The following is a 23420-nucleotide window of genomic DNA, read 5'->3' on the forward strand; positions in this document are numbered from 1 at the left end:
CCTCAGCTGTTGAACCTGTTCAAACCTACAGGTCTGTTATTTATCTGGCTGCCACATTTTGCAGCAACTGCAGCTTCTGAACCATCTTCAAGGGCAGCCCCACATAAAGTGCACTGCAACAATCCAGTTCAGAGATTACCAGAATGTAGACTACCAAAGCCAGGCTGTCTCCATCCAGAGAGGGACACAGCTGGGCCATCAAGCTGAAGCTGGTGGGAGGTACTTGAGCCACTAATGCCAGCCAAGTCTCTAATGACAAAGATCAGGGTGCATCCCAAGCTATGATCCCATTCCTTCAGGAGTGCAACCACATCTAGAGCAGGTTAAACACTCCCCCACCCTATCAGAGGAACCACCACCAACAGAATCTCAGTCATATCCGGATTGAAATTCAGTTTGTTGGCCCTCAATTAGTCCACTGTTGTAGCCAGACACTGGTTTTGCACATCCACAGCCTCCACTGCTGATGTTGAAAAGGAGAAATAGAGCTGTGTGTCCTCAGCATACTGATGGTAATACACTCCAAAACTCTGGATGACCCCACTCAGTAGTTTTATGTAGATCATGGGTCCTCAAACTACGGCCCGCCATGCTCATTTACCCGGCCCGCCTCGGAGCTTTTGGACTCGCCTGGAGAAAACCAGCATGGCCAATGGAAGTTGTAGTCCAACTCATCTGGACAGTACCAGTTTTGGCAAGATTGCATTAAAATATGGTAGTCATAAACTCTGCATCAAAATAGCCATTGTGTATTGTGGAAATTGTTCTGGGCTGACTTGCTTCAAATGCTAAGAGTGGCATTAACAGTATTTATCCTTAGGATTTTTGTGTCATTCTGTGTAAATGCCAGTTGCAGTCTTCAGCTGCATTATGCAAAATACTATATTTAGTGCCTTGGCTGTGTTGTAGCTATGTCCCTTGAATATGGACTTGCTCTTCCCCATCTCATCTTGGGCTTTCGCTGCACCCCAAGGGAGCGGAGCAAACATTTTAAAAATATTAATTAAATTTTAATTCATTTTAATGTGCAGTGTGTGTAGGAATTAGTTCATTTTTTTCAAACTATAGTCTGCCCCTTCAACGGTATGAGGGACAGTGAACTGGCCCTGTTTAAAAAGTCTGAGGACCCCTGATGTAGATGTTGAATAGCATGAGGAACAGAACAGACCTTGAGGAACGCCATGCTGGAGATTCCGCAGGGCTGAACAGTATATGCCCCAAGCACCACCTTCTGGAAATGGCCCTACAAGTAGCAGCAGAACCACTGCAATGCAGTCCCCGCTCCACCCTCAATGCAGTCAGTCAACCCAGAAGGATAACACGGTCAGTGGAATATCCCTTCTTCCCTGAAGGAATGTCCAGAGAGCAGAGGTCCACCCATGTTTGTCATTTGTCTATCTCATTATAATCAAGACGCAGTTTGTTTGCTTTGATCTGACACCTCATTTAATTGATACCCCCATTTCATTGAAAATGGGGAAGGATGTCAGACCTTAAACAACCCTCAGATCCATCCACCAGTCCTGTTCTTTTATACTAGAGCCATAAAATATACTGCAGAGGATAGCTTGTTACAACAAATTAAGAGTCTTGTCTCTCAGCCCTGGCAATTTAATGCACAATCTATTTATTATGGGCAGTAAAATATTCTACTGATTCCCAACTCCTAGCTGAGCAGATCAGAGGAAGCTGCCTCACCTGATCTAGGAACTCTGCTATACAAGCAGTCAAGCTTGTAGGTCCGCCTGGCGCCGTCGTTATTTGTTTCTCAGCACCAGGCAAAGACCTTTTTATTCAAATGTTATTTTAATTGTTAATATTATTTATTCATTTTATTCTTTGGCCAGGGCGACTTAATTTATATTGTTAATTTATATTATTCTGTTTTGAAGTTTATTTATGGTTGTGAGCCGCCCCGAGGCTTCGGCAAATGGGGCGGCATAGAAGTGTCCTAAATAAATAAATAAATAAATAAATAAATAATAAATAAGCAAGCAAGCAAGCAAGCAAACAAGCAAGCAAGCAAGCTTCCAGGGAGTGAGCAAACAGGGAAAGTAAACAGGAGTATGGCAGCAGAATTGGAGTGGAAGAGGAGACAACCACAGGCAAAGGGGTGAGGAGCCTCGACTAGTCCAGCAAATGTTCTTTTCCAAGAGACCGTGTGCTCCTGAGAGCTGCAGCTGAGAGTGGCCTAATTATTAGCAGCAGCTGTGTGGGTGGAAGAGTCATTCTGGTTCCTGACTCTTAGCTGAACAGATCAGAGAAAGCTGCCCCTGCTAGACTAGGGACTCTGGGGTACAAGCAGCCAAGCTCCCAAGGAGTAAGCAACCAAGAATGTGATGGTGGAATTCAGTGGGGGAGGTCCCTAACCTTTTTCCCTTCTCCACCCCTCAGTTTTCCACCCTTTGTTTTATTCCTTGTAACACACTCCCATTTCCTAATAGGAAAGTGTTGTTAACCTTCAGGGAAGACAGGCAAAAACACTGGTTATCACAAGAGGCCCAGCAAGCTAGAATCAAAAAGGCAGTTGAGAATATGGACCGAGAAGACTCCTCAGTGGTGGTGACGTCTGTGCAATGTTTGTTTTCTTGCCTGAGATCAACATGGCTTACACAGGCAAACTGGTAGCCCTCCTGAAAGAAAAGGTGAGAGCACTAAAGTATTGAGTGTCCACCCTCAAGGTAATAAAAGAAGATGAAGAATTTTTAGACAGAGCAATGGAATGGCACAACTAAGAGAAGTACAGAAGCTAGATGTGGAACAGCAATCTGCATCAAAAGAGGAGAAACCTCAGCGAAGGGAAAATGAGGAGGAAACTCCCTGGAAAAGGTTGACAGGTGCAGAAGAACTAGAAGAGACTCTGTACCAGTGGAAGCAGGGGAACTCTCAAACTGCTTTCAGTTACTGGAGGGTGAGACTGGAGGGAAGCATGCTGTGGAAGAAATACAAGTAATCTCATGCAACACTGAATAAGAGGCTAAAGGTTAACCAAGTAGTGGCAATGATAGCAAGGCTTGCAAGAACAAGAAGAGAAGGGATGGAGGCACAGGTATGTCACGGAAGACCCATGGACTTATCAGGTGTACTGTCTCCCTGGAGAACAGTTTAGTGATATAACCAAAAGATTGGTAAGGTTCATATAGCCCATTGACACACAGCTCTTTCTTCCTGTACATGTGGGAACAATTGACACTTCCAAGTGGAACTTTGAAGAAATCACATCAGACTTTGAAGTTTTAGGAAAGAAAGTCAAGAACTTGGGGCCCAGATAGTTTTCTCTTCAATCCTTCCAGTTTTGGGGAGAGAAATAGACATGGAAAGAAAAATTCTCCAAGTGAATACCTGGCTATGAAAGTGGTACAGATGTGAGAAATTCAGATTCTCGGACCTTGGGATACACTTCTTGATAGGTGGACTGCCAGCAAGGGATGGGATGTCCCTTACGAGGACTGGAAAGGATGTGTTTGGCCACAGCATGAAGAAGCAGGAGTGTTTAAAACTGAATCTTACAGGGGAGGGAGGTGTAACAACAGACAAAGGCTTATGCACCGCAAGAGAGTAATCAGCTCTAACAGTGCCCAATAATAACTTTCAAAAATGTAGGAAGAAAGCTAGAATATAAAGCATGTGGTCTTTGATGTCTATATGCTAATGCCCACAGTATGGGAAACAAACAGTATAAACCTGAGCTCTTAAAAAGGTGAATATGACCTGATAGTTATAACTGAAACTTGGTGGGATGATTCCCATGACTAGAAATCATCAACTGAAAGACACAGTCTGTTCAAGAATGGAAAGAACAGAAAGGGAGGTGGAGTCATACTCTATGTAAAAGATACCTATCCTGAGAAATACAGGAAAATGAGCTTAGTAGCTCCATTGAGAGCATCTGGATTACTATAAATGGAACAATCAATAAAAGGAACACAGTGGGTGGAGACTATTCCTAGGAAAAGACGAAGATGAAACTTTTGAAAAACAAATTGCCAGTGTTTCAAGGAGGTATTATGTCATTATTTTGGGGGGCTTCTATTTTGTCAATATCTGTTGGAAGAGAAATTCTGCCAAATGTGGTCCCTCTAAGAGATTCGTAACATATGTTGTTGATAACTTCCTCCAACAGAAAGTGGAGGAAGGAACAGGAACAAGCTCTATCCTTGACTTGATCCTAACCAGCAGGGAAGGCCTAGAGGACAAATGGCAGCTACAGGAATTCTGGGAGAAAATGACAGTGCCATAATTGAATTCTTGATTCTAAAAAGAGCAAAAGCCAAATATAGCCAAATATGTACCATGGGTTCTAGGCAAGCCAGTTTTAATAAATTGAGAACAATTATAAGTTCCATGGCAATTGATTCCAATAAGAAAAGCAATCCAAGACGGGCAGGAATTTAAAAAAAAAAGAAAGAAATTCTAAAGGCATAATTACAAACAGCTCCACCAAGAAATAAGGGTAGAAGAGAAGTATCCCATGTGGCTTCACAAAATGCTTAGAGATCATCTGAAAACAAAACGGACATGTATAGGAAGGAAGGCAAGGCTACAAAGGAAGAATGGAATCAAAAACTAGAAGTGAACTGAAGCTAGCAAGGGATGCTAAAAGCAACAAAAAGCCTTCAGATATGTGCAAAGTAAAAGAGGAAAGAAATGGGGGTTCAGCTGCTCAGTGTGGATGGTAAAACAGTAACAAATGACAAAGAAAAGGCAGAAGTGCTCAATTCTTACTTTGAATTAGTCTTCTCTCAAAAGAACATGCATGACCTTCCTGAAGAAGGGGAAGTACAAGCTGAAGGTACAGGATGGAAGCTCAAGATTGATAGGCAAATGGTCAAGGTTCATAGGGTTGAATGGGTTCAAGTCTCAGGGATCAATGAACTTCATCCTAGAGTCAAAAAGGACCTACCTGAAGAACTCTCAGAACCACTGTCTATTATCTTTGAGAAATCATGAAAATCAGGGGAAGTGCCAGATGACTAGAGAAGGGCAAATGTTTTCCTTATCTTCAGGAAAGGAAATAGAAAAAGAACCTGGGAACTACAGAGCAACCAGTTTGACATCAATCCCTGGGAAAATCCTGAAGCAGATTATAAAGCAGCCAGTCTTGAACACAATGCAGTGATTAGTAGAAGCCAACATGGCTTTCTCAAGAACAAATCCTTCCAGACTAATCTTCCTGTATGTCTGTGGACATAGCATATCTAGACTTCAGCAAAGCTCTTGAGAAACAGCCCCTTGGCATTGTGACTAGCAAACTAGCAAAAAGTGAGCTTGGCTAGATGGAACAATAATTTTTTGGCCCCACCTTTTACACATATTTTCTCTGTACCCAAGTGCCAGTTTAGAATACTATTTCATATCTCTCATGAAATGTGCTGCAGTTAATGAAAGTTTAGGCTACAACAGTCTGGTCTGCAAAATCACCACAGCTAAAACAAATCATGGTTGACAGAGCTGTTTTCCCCTCAAAGAAGTCATGCCACCCAGGTCTGGACAAAGCAGCAACACCACTGCAGCTTAATTAAGACACTAGCTTGTTCAAGCTATGGCAATCATACAAACCATGGCAATAAATCTGTTTTGAAGTGCCACGATACTCCTGCTTATTTTTGTTAAGTTTAGCATTATTACATCTTGATATTGCCTTTCCTCCAAGGAGCTCAATGTGGCATTCATGGTTCTTCCTTAACCCCTTTTAATTTCACAACCCTGTAAAGCAGATTAGGATGAAGGAGAATGATAGCCAGATATCATGCACAGACCATCAGGACTGGGTGGGTCTGTGAATCACAGTCTCTGTAGTCCAACACACTAACAGCACACTGAGTCTCATAGATCAAAACCAGAAACCTTTTGTATTTCATGGTCTTTTGACCCCAACATCTTACCTTTCTTTCCTTTCTATATCCATACATACATGTATTATCTAAGTGAAAGCGGGCTCTAGTTACATGACTAGCAGGAATAAAAGGGAGTAGTGGTGGAAAATATGGTTTTCATAGTTTCAGGCATGCAGGACTTAGCCAGATTTCACTCAGCAGGGTCATGCTTTAACTGCCATTACTACAAGTGTTCTTCCCTATCACCATCGTAACCATGTACCTGTGCCTTTAACTGTAGCTTACTGAGCAGGGACTAGCGAGCCGAGCTTTTTCATATCATGGAAATAACAAAGGCACCAAACCCTACATACGAATGACTGAGTTGCAGGCAAGTCCTCGACCCCTTTTTGTTACCATTGTCCTATAAAGACAATGGTAAGTACAATTAGCCAACAACTAACTGGAAGGATAGTTTTGTATATGTGTGGTGGATTGTTTAAATGACAGCTTATATTATGTTCACAGTAATTCATTTTCTCTACCTAAACGGAGTGGCCCAAGAAGCCAGTGAGGAGCCCTAGATGGGGCGGGGGGTGGGAGAAGAAGTGGCACCAACTCTCCCGAGGATGTGGGTGGGGGTGACAGCGTAACCACCCCTTCACACGCACACAGCCTCCGCTCCCTCGGCTTCTCCCCCTAGTTGCCCGGCAACTGGGGAACGCCAGCGGCCCGGCCTCTCTGCACCGCGCCCCCCCCCCCTCGCCCCGCCTGACCTCTCCGATCACGTCGTGCAGGTAGCGGAAGGGCGGCTTGCTGAGAAGGCGCTCCGTGAGAGGGGGCTTCCGAATCACTCGCCCCAGCAACTCCTGCGTGCGTCGCACCACGGAGCCCTGCATGGCAGCGGCGAAAAGCCAGGACCCGCCAGGCCGCCGCAAACTCCCGGCACGCCCCGCGTTGCGGCGGCGCGCTCCAGCCGCCGTCCCCGTTGCTACCCGGCTTCGCGACCCTAGCAACGGGCGCCTGGCCGCGGCGTCCTCGCGGTGCGCCCGGCTCCGCCTCTCCGCCTCGCCACTGGGCGGCGGGGCGCGAGGCGGCGATAGCCGAGGCCGCGGCCGCCCCCTTCGTTCGGCGCTGTGGCGAGGGGCAAGCAGGCTAGGCGTGGGTGCGAGTGAGGCCTAGGCCTGGGCCTGGGCCGTGGCGGGAGGGAGAGCGGCGTTAGTGGCCGTGTCGTGTCATCATGCTGGAGTCCGAAAGTTTTGGAGGGTGACAGACTAAACGCGCGCATTCTAGTTCAGTGGTTGTCTGCCGATGCAGTGAAGAGCGCTGGGGCCAATTAAGCAAGCCAGCAGGTGTATCCAACATTTCAGATGGATGGGCACATTTAGAAATTTAAGAAACTGCTATGGACATCACAAGAAACAGCTGTTGGGATGGATGTAGCTCATGGCTGTGTGGGGGCCTGTGAGCTAAGATGGCGGTGGGAAAATGGGAAGACAAAGGAGCAAGGCAAAGGAATAGACACAAGCAGCAAGGCTTGGAAGCTAGAAGGGGAGAAAGGGGGGTGGCTAGAGATGGGGGGAAGAAATAGAAAGATGAGATGAGAACAAAAATAACAAACCTAGACTCTGGGGATGAAGGATGAAGACTGAGAAAAATGGGGCAAGGCCTGAAAGCAACCTCTTCCTGTTGCCAATTTGCAGGTCCAGGAACAGGAAAGAGAACCTGGCACCCTAACACTTTCTAAGATGAGCTTTTATCTTTTTCCATTTTTTAAGGGAATGTAATCTCTTGTCTTTTTAAATGCTAATTTTGTGTTCATTGATTAAACTTTTCAAAACTGAGAATTCCTTGAGTCTTTTAGGGTGTGTGTGAGAGCGGGGGGGGGGGGGTGTTAGCATTTTATTTTCATTAAAATTATTTGACTAGGAAGAGCACTGGTTGGTCTGTTCAGAAGTCATTGTTATAAAACAATAAAATAGAAAACAACACATTTAAACACTTTATTCTTTTTTGCCAGTATGAGAAAGATTAGACTTACAAAAAAATAGAAAATTATTTGCACTGTAATACAAGAACAATGGGACCCTGCAAGTCCCATTCTAAAGACAGTTTTAACAAAATGTTCAGTTACAGAATACATCATAATTTTGTAACAAGAAATCAAGCCAGCCTCTCAAACAACTTGATTTTGGATTCCTGATGCCATTTGCCATATTACATTTGATTAAAGTCACATACTCTTCGTATATATAAATGCTAAGGCTTGTATTAACTTCTTTATACCAAAAGCAAGCAAACAAAACAAAAAACCACGATAGGATTTGAGGACTACTTCCAGATTCTTCAACTAGCAAGTTTTGTGACATGGACCATCATTTTTTAATGAGATACCAAGATGGATGAATACTGAGAAAATAGCTCTTGCTTGAATGCCAAATGTTCAGTACATTAAGAAGGAATATTATCCTAGGTGCAATTCTACTATTTGTTTCAGTTGTATTTCTGCAATTACATAAACAAAATGCATGATGCATTGGCTCATGAGACACATAGGCTAGGTGCATCTTAAGAAATGATATGCATAAGTCTGTAGGAATCCTGATCTTAACTGCTCACCGTTTCTGTTTGCCAGTTTTCCATCTCTGTTCGTTCATTTTGGAAACACAACACTTTTCTCAATGTTACATAATAATAAGTTATATAAAGCTGAATTTGAAAGAGGGAGAAGTAGGAAGCATTTTCCCCTTGTTGCTCTACTTCCTTACAGGCTCCTTTGCAACCCCCCACCCAGTTAAGAGGGCTGCAGGACCATCCAGAACACCCAGGTCATGCTGAGGCTTGCAGGGAGGAGGAGGAATGAGTGAACATTGAGTGCCTCTGCTGGAGCCCTCCACCATTCTGAGCACTGATGTTTTACTCTGGGTTCAGCCCAGTGATGTTCAAGTAGGATTATACTGAATTTTGGCAGGGCAAATGTAATCACACATGGTTCAGATGATACTTTTCCCTATCTGTGAGAAATGGTAATAGAGTATATTCCATATTATACCTTTAATGCCCAATATTTGAATAAGGTGTACATGCATAAAATCCAACATCCCTTGGCTAATGTATTCCCAGATAGCACTGTGCCAGCTTATCCATACAAGCTGTATTCAAAGACTGCACCTGTACATGTACCTGTACATATTTGTTGGGACAGACATATTTGGGTGAGTGGAACAAAAAGGCATGATCTCATCACCCACCATACAGCATACAGGCCAGAGAGAGAATACAGGCTGATTCAATTGCAGGGTAATCAAGAATGAGTGGGACCTAAATACCCTGTGTCATCTATCTCTTGGCTCTCAAAAAATGGCTGCAGAGGACTAGAGCACCTTATAAAGCATCATCTTCAAGGGACAATTCCATCTTCAAAATATAATACAAAAAACATACAGATGAATCAAGGAGGCAAACAACTTTGTAGTGATGATATAACACAATCAGATGAAAACACAGACCTATTAAAAACAATTGGCTGATAATCATATTCATATGCATTTTCATTAATAAAGTGTCGCGACCCACCCTGAGAATAAGTGCTGAAATTAACAGAACAAAAGCATTTCCCCACAATAAAGCCCCAGCTATGTTCAGGCATTGCCAATTGTCATTAATACATAGGTGCACGTGTAAAAATAGGAAGACCATTTTTCAGCTAGTTCAATTGAGGCAACACTGTTTTAGAGTTCAGTAAAACACTAGAGAAGTTTGTTTAGTCCCAGTGAGTCAGCTGAAAGCTCCTACACTGATGGACAGTGCTGCTTCAGGTCTATGATGCTTAGCCGTCTTTTTTCCATAGGCGCTATTGTTCTGTGTACACCCAGTTTGCTGGCTATTAAAAAACAAAAAATACATCATTAAGTTACAATTTCCAGAGGCAGCAGTAATACTTTGTTGGAGACATGCAGCAAAAAGCATTAAAGAGTCTCATGACACCTTAAAGATTTAAAAATGTATTCTGGCAAACAAATATATTCAGAGTCATTCAGTGTAAACCTCACATGCCCGTCATAGAGCGCCATTGTGGCAGAGGTTCCAGTCCCTACTCATCCATGCAGCTCACTGGGTGACTTTGGATTCTCAGCTCAACCTACCTCCCAGAGAGTTGTGAGGATAAGATTGAGAGGAGATGGAGAATTACGTAAGCCACCTTAAATTCTTGGAAGGAAAAAAGGCAGCGTATGAATAGAATAAATAAATCAAACAAAACAAGTTGATAGAATGTTTTGGGAGATTGAAGTGTTTTCACCAGTTTCTGAACACTGCCATTCCCGATCTCAGACTGGTGTCCATTTATTATTTTGCACAGAGACTGGCCTGTTTGTCCTGTGTAAATGCAGTAAGGCACGGATGGCAAAAAAAAAAAAAAAAAAAAAAGACATGTATCATGGAAGATGGGCAAGTGTAAGCTTTGATATGTGGATGGTATTGAAGTTCAAAGACATATCAATGCAAAATTGGTTAACTGCAATACATATTTTAATCAGCTTATAATTACAATGATGTCTATGTTATCACTCAGTGTTTTGTAATAATCTATCGGTCTGTAGTTTCTTCATTTCAGTTCCCTTCTGCCAACACAGTTCACATCTCCCCCTGCACCCCAGTGTATGTACGGAAATCTGAGGTTAACACTTTATGCATTTGAGTAATTTCACTGTCCATAAAAGCTGATGCCAGAATAAGTTTGTTTAAGGTGACAGAAGGCTTTGTTGTTTTAACTATTAAGTTAGTCAGCTGATTTATTAGAAATCTATGAAAGGAAGAACTTAGGATACAAGCTTATTGAGTAAATGTCAAAAGACTAGAGCAACTGGTATTCAGTGGCAGAATATCTGCCCCATGTATTAATAAATACCATCATGTCTCCTTATCAAATGCTTTGTTACAGATTTTAAGGCTTTTAGGATGCAATCCTATGCACTTACTTGAGAATGAGTTCCACTGAAATCAAATGGAACTTACATCTAAGTAGACCTGTATTGAATTGGAATGACAGCAATGGTGCTTCTTTGAAAAGTGGAACACCCTAAACACTAACACATGCACATATGAATGCATACACACAATACGAGTGTGGTGTGGTGGTTGGAATGCTGGCCTGGGAATCCAACAGAGTCAGGTTCTAGTCCCCACTCAGCCAAGATGCTTGCTGGGTGACTTCCAGACTCTCAGCCTAACCTACCTCACAGGGTTGATGTGAGAATAAAACTGAGAGGAGAAGGAGAATTATGTAAGCCACCTTGAGTTCATTGAAAGGAAAAATGGCAGGACAACAAACATGAATAAATGCAACTCCTCTCAGTAACTAGAATATACTTACATTTGAGGACACAGTGAGATTCATTTTACTGCTGTTTCTACTTAATTGTGCCATAGGTTTCTTGATGAGGGAAAGGTGTGATATAAATTCTATAAATAAATTTTATTTACCTTGTTTTTTCCACAGCAAATTGCTTCTGCATTTGTTTTCCAATGTCATCTTTTATGGTACTGAAGTCCTTACTATCATCAAGCAGAAGATTCTGTTGCCAGAAGAATGGAAATGATTATGAAAACAATTTCCAACAGTAATGAACTGATTAAGGGGATACATTTTACATTTGAAAATTTAGTAATGGTATTAAAAATTTTATTAACAAAAGTAATTTACTATTTCTACTAATCATACTCTTTTGGATGCATTAATGCAGTTGAATTTTATTTTCTACCTTTTATATTTATATATTTAGGAATATGCAGTCCTCAGTCATTCAAGCCTGGCAAAAAATTGGGTTAAGTTCTCTGCCCAATACAGAACTGGGATTCAAGAGTGATGTTGTATTACGGGATTTATTTTAAACATTTAAAATTTTAAAATCAGACCAAAGCCTTTAACAGCTAAGAAAAGAAGTACAAATAGCATAGCAAACAGCCACACTAGTTAAAGGAGGTGAGGGGAGAGAAGAGGATCTGATTGCCAACAAAGGAATCTCCTATCATAATTCAAGCAAAACATAAGCAAGAGTTTGTTAAAGCAATGTGGCCTCATTAATTACAGTAACACACACAGAGAAAAGCAACCAACCAACCAAATGATTGCAATTTTACAGATACAAATATGATTGATTTCATAACCCAGCTTATTAGATTTTTGAGTTTTTTTTAGCACAGATATATAAACCAAGCAGAAAAAGTAGTAAAAACAAATGGACCACAATATATGCTTTGAAAATGAATATCCTACATGTGTAGGTGATTTATGGTACAGTCCAATGAGGATGCCTGCAATCTTCGGAAACTGGAGGATCACAGACATCCTAAATATGCTTGGAGAAACCTGAAAACAATCTTGACCTACTTGCTCTTCTCACCCTGCAAGCCAGCTAGATGACTAATTTTAGCTTTACAGCTGTGGCACAATGCAAGATGGCTGCAGTGCCAAGAGAATTGTATATCCTGGTGACCTGCCTCTTCCCCTCTCCCTGAAACTCCTTTATCACTTCAGTGAAGTTGGTCTGGCAGTCTTGGAGAAGCAGGCCATATGGTTCTTTTCATGCCGAATGTGAGGACAGAGACAGGGATCCAAGGACAGATGCCATGTTCTAAGTTGGGAGTTCTTTTCTGACCTCAGATCCAGGAACCTGGAGAATGCTATGGTCTCCTAGAGAGCATATGAAAGACCCAAGAACTGTTCTGTTAAGCCACAATCCTATGCCCACTTCCCTGTAAACATGTCCCACTGAAGTAAATGGAACTTACTTGAAAGTTTGTGTGTCTAGGATTTTTCTTTAATTTATATCATAAGCTCAGAACAGATCAAGAAACTCATCCAGCTGACCCCTCTTCCTCTCCAACTTTACATTGCACTCCTGCTCCCATTTCATCCTGTCATTTACTGTCCTCCAGCACTTGCAAAACCGATTCCCTCTACTCACTGTAGGTTTTGTTCTGATCCCATTCACATTTCTACTGGAGGTTAATAGCAAATGCTAGCAGCTAATACAGCTGTTACTTAATTACCTGCACACCAATTATATCTCCATCTCTTAGGCTGTAGGGACTCAGTTGTAAGCTGTCACTTTTCTTCTTTTTCTTCCTCGAAATTTGCTGTGTCTGAACAAAGAATGAACCGATATGACAAAACTACCATAACCCAGTAAATATACTTCTACAAAGAATGAGAATGGAGTAATTTACAGTCCCAAATTGAAAATATATATTTTATGCTCGAATGGTCATTACTGATTTTAAACATAAAAGCTTATAAAAAATTATATTATTGAGGGTAGCCCTTACAATTCAACCTAAATTATATGGACTTGCCCAAAAAGGCTACAGCACGTTTCTGTTGAACATAGAATTTAGTAATTCCAAATGCTAAGTCTTCACCATGTTGGATCTCTAGATACAGCCATTTTCAGATCTATCATGTCAACAAAATTCCATGAAATAAATATATGTATGTAAAAATTTGTTTTAATTGCAAAGTTGTGCCCGACCCATCACGACCCCATGGACAACATTCCTCCAGGCCTTCCTGTCCTCCACAATCCCTCGGAGTCCACCCAAGCTCACAACCACTGCTCCAGTGATTCCATCTAGCCACCTCATCCTCTGCTGTCCCCTTCTCCTTTTGCCGTCAATCGTTTCCAGCATCAAGGTCTTCTCCAATGAGTTGTTCCTTCTCATAAGGTAGCCAAGCTATTTGAGTTTCATCTTCAGTACCTGGCCTTCTAAAGAGCAGTCAGGGTTGATTTCCTTTAAGATTGTCTGATTTGATATCTTTGCAGTCCAAGGGACTCTCAGGAGTCTTCTCCAGTGCCACAATTCAAAGGCCTCAATTCTTTGGTGCTCAGCCTTCTTTATGGTCCAACTTTCACAGGCATACATTGCAACAGGGAAAACCATAGCCTTGACTATATGAACTTTTGTCGGCAGGGTGAGGTCCCTGCTTTTTAGTATGCTGTCTAGATTTGCCATAGCTTTCCTCGCAAGGAGCAAGTGTCTTTTAATTTCTTGGCTGCAGTCACCATCTGGGGTGATCTTGGAGCCCAGGAAAATAAAATCTGACACTATCTCCATTTCTTCCCCATCTATTTGGCAGGAAGTGATAGGACCAGATGCCATGATCTTAGTTTTTTTTAATGTTGCATTTCAAACCAACTTTTGCACTCTCTTCTTTCACCTGCATCAAGAGGCTCTTTAGTTACTCTTCCCTCTGAGGTTGTTGATATTCCTCCTGGTAATCTTAATTCCAACTTGTGATTCATCTAGCCCCTCCTTTCTCATGATGTGCTCTGCATATAAGTTAAATAGGCAGGGCGACAGTATACAGCCTTGCCAAACTCCTTTCTCAATGTTGAACCAATCAGTGGTTCCATGTCCAGTTCTCACTGTTGCTTCTTGGCCCGCATATAGGTTTCTCAAGAGACAAATAAGATGGCCTGGTACTCCCATCTCTTTAAGAACTTGCCACAATTTGTTCTGATCCACACAATCAAAGGCTTTAGCATAGTCAATGAAGCAGAAGTAGATGTTTTTCTGGAACTCCCTAGCTTTCTCCATGATCCAGCGTATGTTGGCAATTTGATCTCTAGTTCCTCTTCCTCTTCGAAATCCTGCCTGTACTTCTGCTAGTTCTCGGTCCACATACTGCTGGTGCCTAGCTTGTAGGATTTTGAGCATAACTTTGCTAGCATGTGAAATGAGTGCAATGGTGCAGTGGTTTGAACATTCTTTGGCATTGCCCTTCTTTGGGATCGGAATGTAAACTGATCTTTTCCAATCCTGCGGCCACTGCTGAGTTTTCCAAAGTTGCTGGCATATTGAGTGTAGCACTTTAACTGCATCGTCTTTTAGGATTTAGAAAAGCATTTGCACACATCTCAGGGGGAAAAACAGTGACAGCCATGACTATGTGCTACTTGGGCACTTTGAAAGTGCTGTCACTCTGGAGATCACAAAGATTAAAAGAAAAAAAGATTAAAAGAGGGAAAAACTGACAGGTGCAAAAGGGAGGGAAGGCAAGATAGTCTTCTGCTGTGCTTTGAGATACCTGTGGGAGGATGGGTATAGGGGAAGGGGCAGGAACAATCACACTGGGTACACTGCTGATCGTTCCACAAACAATCCACCTTGAGTAGCTTATTTACAAGGTTGTGAATGTGACCAATATGTGCACATGCACAAGGAAAATGTATAGATACACTCAAGCAGCTTTTGCTACACATTTTCTTTTAGAATTGTCCTGCCCATTTAACATTGTCCTCTGTGTGTGCGCATGCCCGTGTGCATGTGTGTTCATTCCACTCTTCTTCACCTCAAAAATAATCCTACCGGCATCCATGTTAATGGGAGGTCATGAAACTTCTCCCACTTCTGTGTCCTTGCCCTTTACCCTCAGACTTTTAATTAATGAACATTTGGCTCAGGTCTTGTATTCATAATATTTCATTCAGGTAATGGAAAATATTCTTTCAATGAAATAATTATAGACAATATAATTTTCCATAAACATATTTCCACTCTTATCTCTTAGCTTACCCAACTACATATTGGCATCCACTCAAATTTCCCAGGTGAATATTTAGCAATTTCAATTTTCTCCAATGGTAAGGAAAAATATTCAGCAATTCTTTGTCTCAAGGCAGATGCTGTACATGCTTTTGAAATATCCCACACCAAATCCACAGGGTGGTAATAATCTCTCTTCCCTGGTATGTGCATCATCACCCGCAGGAGCATATCCTTCAGTCTGTGTTCAGAAGGACACACAACGCAATAAGTATTCTCAAAATACATGCATACATATATTTCACCCAATAATTTTTGATATTTTATTTTAAAATCTGTTTGGATGTATAGTGATTGTGTATCTTACCCAAGATTATCTTCCTTATGTAAAGGTTCTACACAAATTTCCACTCTGCTTCCTAGTTTGAATTTACTGGAAAAAATAGATAATTTAAATTCAGTGCTGAATATTTTACCATTATGGTGGGATATAATTAGTATAAAATAAAGTAACTAAATAAATGAATGCTGGATATTTTAAAATCACATACTGTCAGCATTAAGTGTTGTCAAAACAAATGCCTGGATAGAGTTTAAGAGCAAGAACTTCTACAGACAAATTTCCTGACATGTAAAAAAAAAAATAAAAAATGGCCTATGCAGCCAACAATGAAACTTTAAAAAACATTATCAAGCAAACTTGTGATAAAACTGAAATTAAACTTAATTTTAAAAATTATATTAAAAATACGTTGCACTGACATTTTAGGTAAACTTTCAATGTAATCCTACATGCCTACTCAGAAGTTAAGTCCCACTGTGTTCACTGGGGCTTACTCCCAAGTAAGTGAGTATGGGATTGCAGCTTTAATGTTGTACTTAGGAACCTACTAGAGTTGTTCCTTGTTGTTTCGTAGAAGTTTGCTTGGTCGTTTATTTTCCATTGTCCAAACTCGGAGAAACTCTGGTGCTGGAATACTAAATTCTTGAAAGGATGGCAAAGTCATCACCTGAAAAGGAAAGTGCTTTGCTAGCTATTTTTGAATAAATAATAGCTAAAAAGCTGAAGAATACGATCCATGTTTGAAATGTATTTTCTCATTTACAGAAACACAAATGTGTTATTTTAACCACCTCTCTACATCACATATCTTTAAATAAATAAGCATTTTCCCAACATTCTGTAACAAAACATATACCCGAGAATCAAATAAAGTATTGTTAGTTTTTTCACTATCTGAAAAATGTATCTATCCTTGGGCTTTTTAAAAAAATACTTTCTTCCCTTACTGCAGTCTATATGCAATGGAAGCAAACTACATGCAATGCAAAAACCTTGGAACAGGTTTTAGGTATATAGCTGGTCTCAAGTATTACCATGTATAGAGCCTAACGTTTTATATATGGGATTGATTCCTGAGAAAGCACTAGGTGACTCTGTCTCATTCCCATAGCCAACTTCATTTACTCTCTTTATGAAGCTGTTGGGAGTGGTTACTAGGAGATCTGAACAAGATGACCTGGTATGCCAATGACACCCAGCTTATTTCTTTGACATCTGAACTGGTACCTGGAAGCAGCATTGGGTGGAATGAGAGCTGATACTGAAGCTGAATCCTGGCAAGACAGAGACCCTACGAGTAGGTAGTTCCCAGGTCTGAGCATTGGGGCTGCAGGTACATATTTTGGGGGTACTCTTGGATCCAACTTTGTCACTGGAAGCTCAGGTGATCTCAGAGGCCCAGTGTATCCATTATCAACTTCAGCTGATGCGCCAAGTGCGTCTGTTCCAGAATAGGGAAAGGTGAGCCACAGTGACCTATGCACTGGTGACTGCATGATTAGGCTGTAATGCATTGTATGTAGAGTGGCCCTTGAGCTTGATTTGGAAGCTGCAACTGTTGCAGAATGAAGCAGTCAGGATGCTCACTGCAGCACTGAGCTACGCACAAATTACACCTATATTAAAAGAACTGCACTGATGTCTATTAGCTACATCAGTATGTTCCAGGTTTGGTGACCAAATCTCTAAAGAACGCAGGATAAGGATAATTAGCAGACCACCTTCCTCTACATATAATGAATTGATCTGAGAACTGATCTGCGTTTTGAACATAGTCCTTTGCCAAGAAGCTGGCCTTTCTAAAATTGAAACTTCAGTCTGAATTTACATCCTTTCTTACTGGTTCAAGCTCCGCTTCTTTCCAACTGGCTTGGTCCCTTTAACAATGACTGACAGCCTTCAGAGCTCTTGCAGCCAGGCGATGCAGGCCAAATTGCAATTATATGGTTATTCATGGCCAGCTATCTCCTAGATGGACTATGAATGGGCACTAGCAGAACTTAAACAGCAGGCCATTGATTTAGAGCTACAAGTAGATTATCCAATTCTCTCCAGAAATACCTTCCTGAATCATTCTGTGTATCTTCTTCAACCAGCTAGGTAACTCAGTAACATAAAGCCCTTCTGAATTTGGGGATCAGGGATTATCTCTGGCTAGATTCAATGCCCTCCCCTTGAACAGAGACTGTGTCCATGGGGGGGGGGGGGAATAATTGAATCGCTGGAGCATGTTATTCTTTGCTGCCCTCTCTATATAGGTGCTCACCAGGAACTGTTACTCCCACTCTTTTCTAAATATTCTGGTTACTCCAGTTCTTTTTATCTTAAGATACTTTTATCCAATCAATCCAATTTTATCTCCTTGACTACAGCCAAATACTGTTTGGTAGTCTGTACAGTCCACAGCACAATTAATCCTAAATGTTGTTAGGTTCTACCAGAATGCTTTTATTTTCTTTATCTTAATTATTGTAATTTTAGTACTGTACTGTAGTACTGTATTTTTCTTATTTTTAACTAACTGTAATTTTGTGTTTTATTTATTGGCTGGTCAATGACCAAATAAGGAATTGATTGATATGAGATCTTCCAAAGAGGCTTTATTGTTCATTCCATTACCATGGATCAATGCTGATTCAGTATAAGACATCTTCCTATTTATAACAGAAAGTGGTTTTTTGACTCTCACTTTAAAGTCTTCACAAATATCACCAACCCCTTATATCCCATATATGAAAGACATGCCTTCCCCTTAATAAAGGAACAATCTAAACATGCAAAATGGTTCTTTTGAAGATTAACAGTATTATTTTTGTGTATAACAAAGTGAAGAAATCATGAAATCCCAAAGAAACTTTTCTAATGGAAGTGCAACATGATTCTTTCAGCCAAGAGCTCACAAAAGGAACGGTGCCACACAGCCAAGTCTCTATTAGGCCATGTCTCAGCTGCAGTCTCAAAGGTCTCTCTTTATAATTAGCACTGAAAATGGCATAAAAGCAAATGCCGTATAGACCCAGGGGAAAGGAAATTAAATGCATAATCATTCTTATATAAAGAAAAGATGGCAGCAATGATTAACAAAAGATAACATCTAACCTGCATCTTCAGGTCTTCCAGGAAAGCTTCTTCTGAGATTTCTATATCACCCACATAGCATAGATCAACTTCACTTTGTAGAAAAGTTGGCAGATCTTTAAAGATCAAAGGTCACAATTTAAAGAAACCCTGAATTCTTAACTCACATTATCAGCAAATCATGAATTTATTGATCAGTTATTGAATTGTTTCAGTTGGTTTACTGTTAAAACAAGTTCTGATGGGGTCCTCAAATCTCTAAGAAACAACAATGCTCTTTCCTCAATCCTCCAAGTAAATTTCCATTACAAGTAGAGCCAAAAATAATTCAAAATAAGGTTGTCATCACTTTTCCTGATAGTAGCCTGATTCATAAATAACAACAAACACACTCTGACATTTGCTACCAAATGTTAGCTGGATTCCAGTTGTTTTTAAAACCAATTTTTCAATTTCATATATAATGTGAAACTACGTTTTACTGAAATAAGAAAGGAGGAGCTTTGCATCTTCACACCTGCAGGAGGAAAGGAAGGGAGAAAAGTGAAGGTAGTAGAAACACATGTGAGACCACAGGTTAATTTACTTGTAATGACAACCCACGAATTAAATAGCTTGTGGACTGTTAGGAATGAGGAAATCAGGCACTTGGGCATTTCCACTTTGAATCAACAAATGATTGGATTTTTTGTAGGTTGCTGAGCATGATAGCTGAGCCTGGAGAGCTAGGTTGTTTAGGAGCTAAGCAAACTAGAGTTAACCCAACAACAAACCATGAATTAACTGAGTATGATTATTTAGCCCCCAAACAACTCAAAACTTCAGGTTTACACTTCACACTCAGCAATATACAAGTAGACAGACTATAGCTAGCTGAGTAAAAGTGGAAGAGGCAAGTGTGTGAAAGAAAGCATATCTGTTTCTGAACAACAGAACAGCTGCTTAGAATGCCAGGCTAACCCAGCCTTCCCTGACCTGGAGTCCTCCAAATGTTTTGGTCTAAAAGTTCCAGCATTTCTGACCACTGGCTATGATGGCTGGGGCCAATGTGCTAAGGGGTAGTTTAAACAAGATTCTTCCTGATCTCATGTGCTCCTTCCATCCTCCTGCATGAAGACTGCATAAACTTTCACTTCCAATTTAGTTAATACCAATTCCTATGTTGCCTAGACTGGAACATTTAACCTTAACAAGCATTAGTTTTAACAAACCAGCTTCCACCATTTGAATTTGGTCTCTCTGAAACTAATCATGTGCTAATCATAGTTCCTTGGTCCAACTAATCATAGTTCAGTGTTAGTTTAGTGTTAACTAATCATTAACAAATGTTCATTGGTCCAGATAACACAATAAGCCATGTTTAACTAATTTAGAAGGCAAAAGTTTTCAAACTCCTCCTCCTTGGCTGTTCAGGAAGATGAAGACGAGTGAACAAACTTCAGGCTTGCTGCAGTTCATGTATGTTGTACTGAACAATGGTTTAGTATGTCATTCAGATGTAATCAATATCTTATGAACCAAAAAGTGCTCGTTTAGTCTAGGCAATGATACTGACTTCCAAAAGCTATTCAAATAAAAACTTTGCTGCCAAGGTGGTACTGGAAGAATTAGATAGCTATTTCCAGTGCTGAAAAATTCTCACAATACTATTCCCTTTATGCATCATTATACATAGCTTACCTTCTGATACAGAGAGTCCCAGAGCCCCTGCTTTTTTGATAATGCAATCCCCTTGATCTAGAACATTCCTTCTGCACCTGAGCTGAGAGAAGGGCTGGTACCACCAGACAGGCACTTTCAAGAATCCCTTTGGAAATTAATTAATAGTGTTACATAATGCACTGTCAAGAGCTATCAAAACATACTAGCTTTAGGACATATGTTAACTGTAACATAGCTGATTTTTTTAAAACTATATAGGTCATGTTTAACAGGTTCATTTACTGAGCCACTTTCCTTTTTCTGATTCCTTTGAGACATCCCAAATTTTTTCTCTGTCTCTGCCTCTTTTATCCATAGTGTGCGTCCTTGTTGAGCTCCTTGGTTTGCTTCAATGTCTTCTATCCTTGCCTGTTCTTCTCTAATTATACATTCTTACTTTTCACCTTGATGTAAATTTGTCACCTACTAGGTGACAAATGAATAAGTGACTTATGATTTAACAAGCAAACCCCCCTTCCAGGTCATAAGTTAGCAGGGTTATCATCAACACGGCCTCACCTTTGTTCTGCCTTTTCTGTTGTTTTTGCAGCACACTGTACCATCGGGTGGGTTCGCCTGTCACACTAAGCCGCTCTGGCAATAAGCCGTGCTCTCCAAATTGACAACATCTCCAAAGAGCCCAAGTAGCACATTGGAGGGGCTGTGAGTAATTGGCACCTGAGTGTGTGCAAACATTTTTATGATGTTTATTTATTTTAAAGCCAGACTGCTGCAACTGCGTGAATGTGCAGGACCGTGGGTATGAAAATGGAAAGTCATGGGTGCGAGGGGGTGGGTGGTGCTTGCTGTCACAGTACAGCAGGTTATCATCCCTGGACATCGCCCCAGCAAGGTTCCAAAGCAACTGATGGTTTGCTTTGAGGTGGCAGCTGTCAAAAGGTTACTTGTCAAGTCAAAACAAAGCTGCAAGTGATATTTCCTTGCAAAACAGGATAAGTGACATCCCCCTCACCCACTGACTTCACAGAAATATCCTCAGTATTTTGAATGTTCCTACCATAGGTCCCAGTACTCCCAACTTTTCCGGCCACTCCAAACCTCAGGAAGTGCAATCCCCTTTCACTGATGCATGGTTTTGACAACCTCCAAAGGTAAGGGTTCCTCTTAAAACAGGGATTTGGAAAAGCTAGACGGGATAGTTTGGTCATGGAAGTATATACTTGTGAGAAGGCTACTGCCACCAGTAGACCAGGCAAGCCTCACAAGAGCAGCAAATATTGTTTGCCCCTCTTGCTCAGTACCTTGCTTGCCGCTCCCTATGATAGAATCAGTCACCCAGGTCTGGAAAACACAACCACCCATCATAGGTTGAACAACCTCTGCAGAAGCCCATTCTCAGGGTGGCTCACTGGGAAAAACAACAAGCCAACTTATGGGAACTGGGCTGGGTTCACATAGAAACTGAGCAAGTCAAAAGGGGTCCCCCAGGCCATCTAGTCTGATTCCCAGCTCCAGCCAGCTCTGCTCATGACATGTGCATGTTCACACATGACAATACATCATGGCTACTTACCCATGATGAGTTTTCATGTCAAGCAAACCAGGTCATTGTCACAGTGATCAGAATTCTACTATTCAGCCATCCTTCTGTGATAAACGAGCTTTGTGCTAAGCCTGAACCACTTTCATTTAATAAACCAGTTTATTAAGCCTCCCTTTGAACACCGACATCTTGACCCTGGTCTCTTTAAACCTTGCTTTGCTTGAAATGAGGAATTCTCATTTTAAATAAGTTTATTAAGCAGGATTTTAAACTTGGTTAATAAGCTTGTTTGGAAATACAGGGAACTGAGGTTTAAAGCAACCAAGATTAAAGCATCAAAGCAGGTGTGTGGGAGAAACTGAAGAATGGGCAAGTATACAAGCTTTATGTTCACTCCTGGCTTAATTAATGTTTAATTGGTTAGTTAATTGAACCAGGAATCACATCTAAACTGGCTCACAGTGGCATAAGTGAAGATAAGTATATTTCTACATATTCAGTACTTCTTTGGGGAAAAGTGGTTACTTTCTATTCACAAGGTAGCATCATGGCTATGCTAGAACCAAATCCAAGGGAACAGCTTTAACACAAAAATTATTATTTACCTTTGGTGGAAGCTTCCCTTCAGCAACATTCAATGTTTCTCCACTGCAGATATTAAGTTCCTTCAGTGTGGCATCCTGAAGAAACAATGGTATACCTAATCAAACAAACCATATACCTAACCAGTGAAAAACAAGCTAATTCTGGAAAAAATATCAAAGCATTAGAACCAAAGAACCTGTCTACTTAGCAAAACCTCCAACAGCATATTCCCTATTTGTAAACAACACTAAATTTATGGTGAACAGAAGTAGTAACGATTTTACAGAAATATGCTGCAGCCACTTTGTATATTTTGGCCCAACACAAATGTTGTTTACATGATTTCATTGTTTATCAAATACTTTAAACATAATACTAATAAAGTTAGCATTTTTACTTCCTCATTTAATGCTTCCCCAGCTTCATAGCACCAGTCCATCTTTCTCAAATGCCAGTTGTCCCCTGCAAAAAAAGCAGAAAATGTGAAGTCACTTTATGAACATAGTTTATTACTTTATGAACTTCAGTTTATTAAATACAATAGTCAGAAGGTCTGAGATTGCTTTTGTTGTCTGTTTCTGATAACAAGTTCTATATGCAAAGTAGAAAGAGATGTGAGGGATTTAGGAACATATTACTTCCAGATTTCTGCCAGTGTCTGCTAAAACTGTTGTGAGCACAGTTCTCCCCCTTCTTACCCCAAACACCAGACAATCTCTTTGTAAAACAGGCTGTTTATTGGTACTTCACAAGTGCAAGCCAAAGTAATGCTCTAGGCACCTTACGTTGGAAGACAAGCTACTGTGTATAATAAGAATGACTGTTGAACACAAACTAGGAACTTCTT

General features: G+C 40.8%; 2 protein-coding genes across 5 annotated transcripts in view; both read right to left on the minus strand.

Annotated features, from left to right (window-relative positions):
• TRAF3IP1 (TRAF3 interacting protein 1) overlaps positions 1-6760 on the minus strand; it is a 47352-nt gene extending 40592 nt beyond the window's left edge. For all 3 annotated transcript variants that reach the window (XM_044432114.1, XM_044432113.1, XM_044432115.1), the window contains exon 1: positions 6593-6760. In XM_044432114.1, coding sequence (XP_044288049.1) covers positions 6593-6715 — 123 coding nt within the window. In that variant the 5' untranslated portion in view covers positions 6716-6760. The remainder of the gene's footprint in view (positions 1-6592) is intronic.
• Positions 6761-7795: 1035 nt separating this feature from the next.
• Positions 7796-23420, minus strand: part of USP40 (ubiquitin specific peptidase 40) — a 64496-nt gene continuing 48871 nt past the window's right edge. For both annotated transcript variants that reach the window (XM_044431804.1, XM_044431805.1), the window contains 10 exons: positions 22971-23035; positions 22594-22668; positions 20464-20590; positions 18805-18899; positions 16254-16372; positions 15730-15795; positions 15393-15603; positions 12870-12962; positions 11301-11392; positions 7796-9699 (listed from right to left, as the gene is read on the minus strand). In XM_044431804.1, coding sequence (XP_044287739.1) covers positions 9594-9699; positions 11301-11392; positions 12870-12962; positions 15393-15603; positions 15730-15795; positions 16254-16372; positions 18805-18899; positions 20464-20590; positions 22594-22668; positions 22971-23035 — 1049 coding nt within the window. In that variant the 3' untranslated portion in view covers positions 7796-9593. The remainder of the gene's footprint in view (positions 9700-11300; positions 11393-12869; positions 12963-15392; positions 15604-15729; positions 15796-16253; positions 16373-18804; positions 18900-20463; positions 20591-22593; positions 22669-22970; positions 23036-23420) is intronic.

Source organism: Varanus komodoensis, unplaced genomic scaffold, assembly GCF_004798865.1.
Source record: "Varanus komodoensis strain SLA01 unplaced genomic scaffold, ASM479886v1 scaffold23, whole genome shotgun sequence".
NCBI lineage: Eukaryota > Metazoa > Chordata > Lepidosauria > Squamata > Varanidae > Varanus > Varanus komodoensis.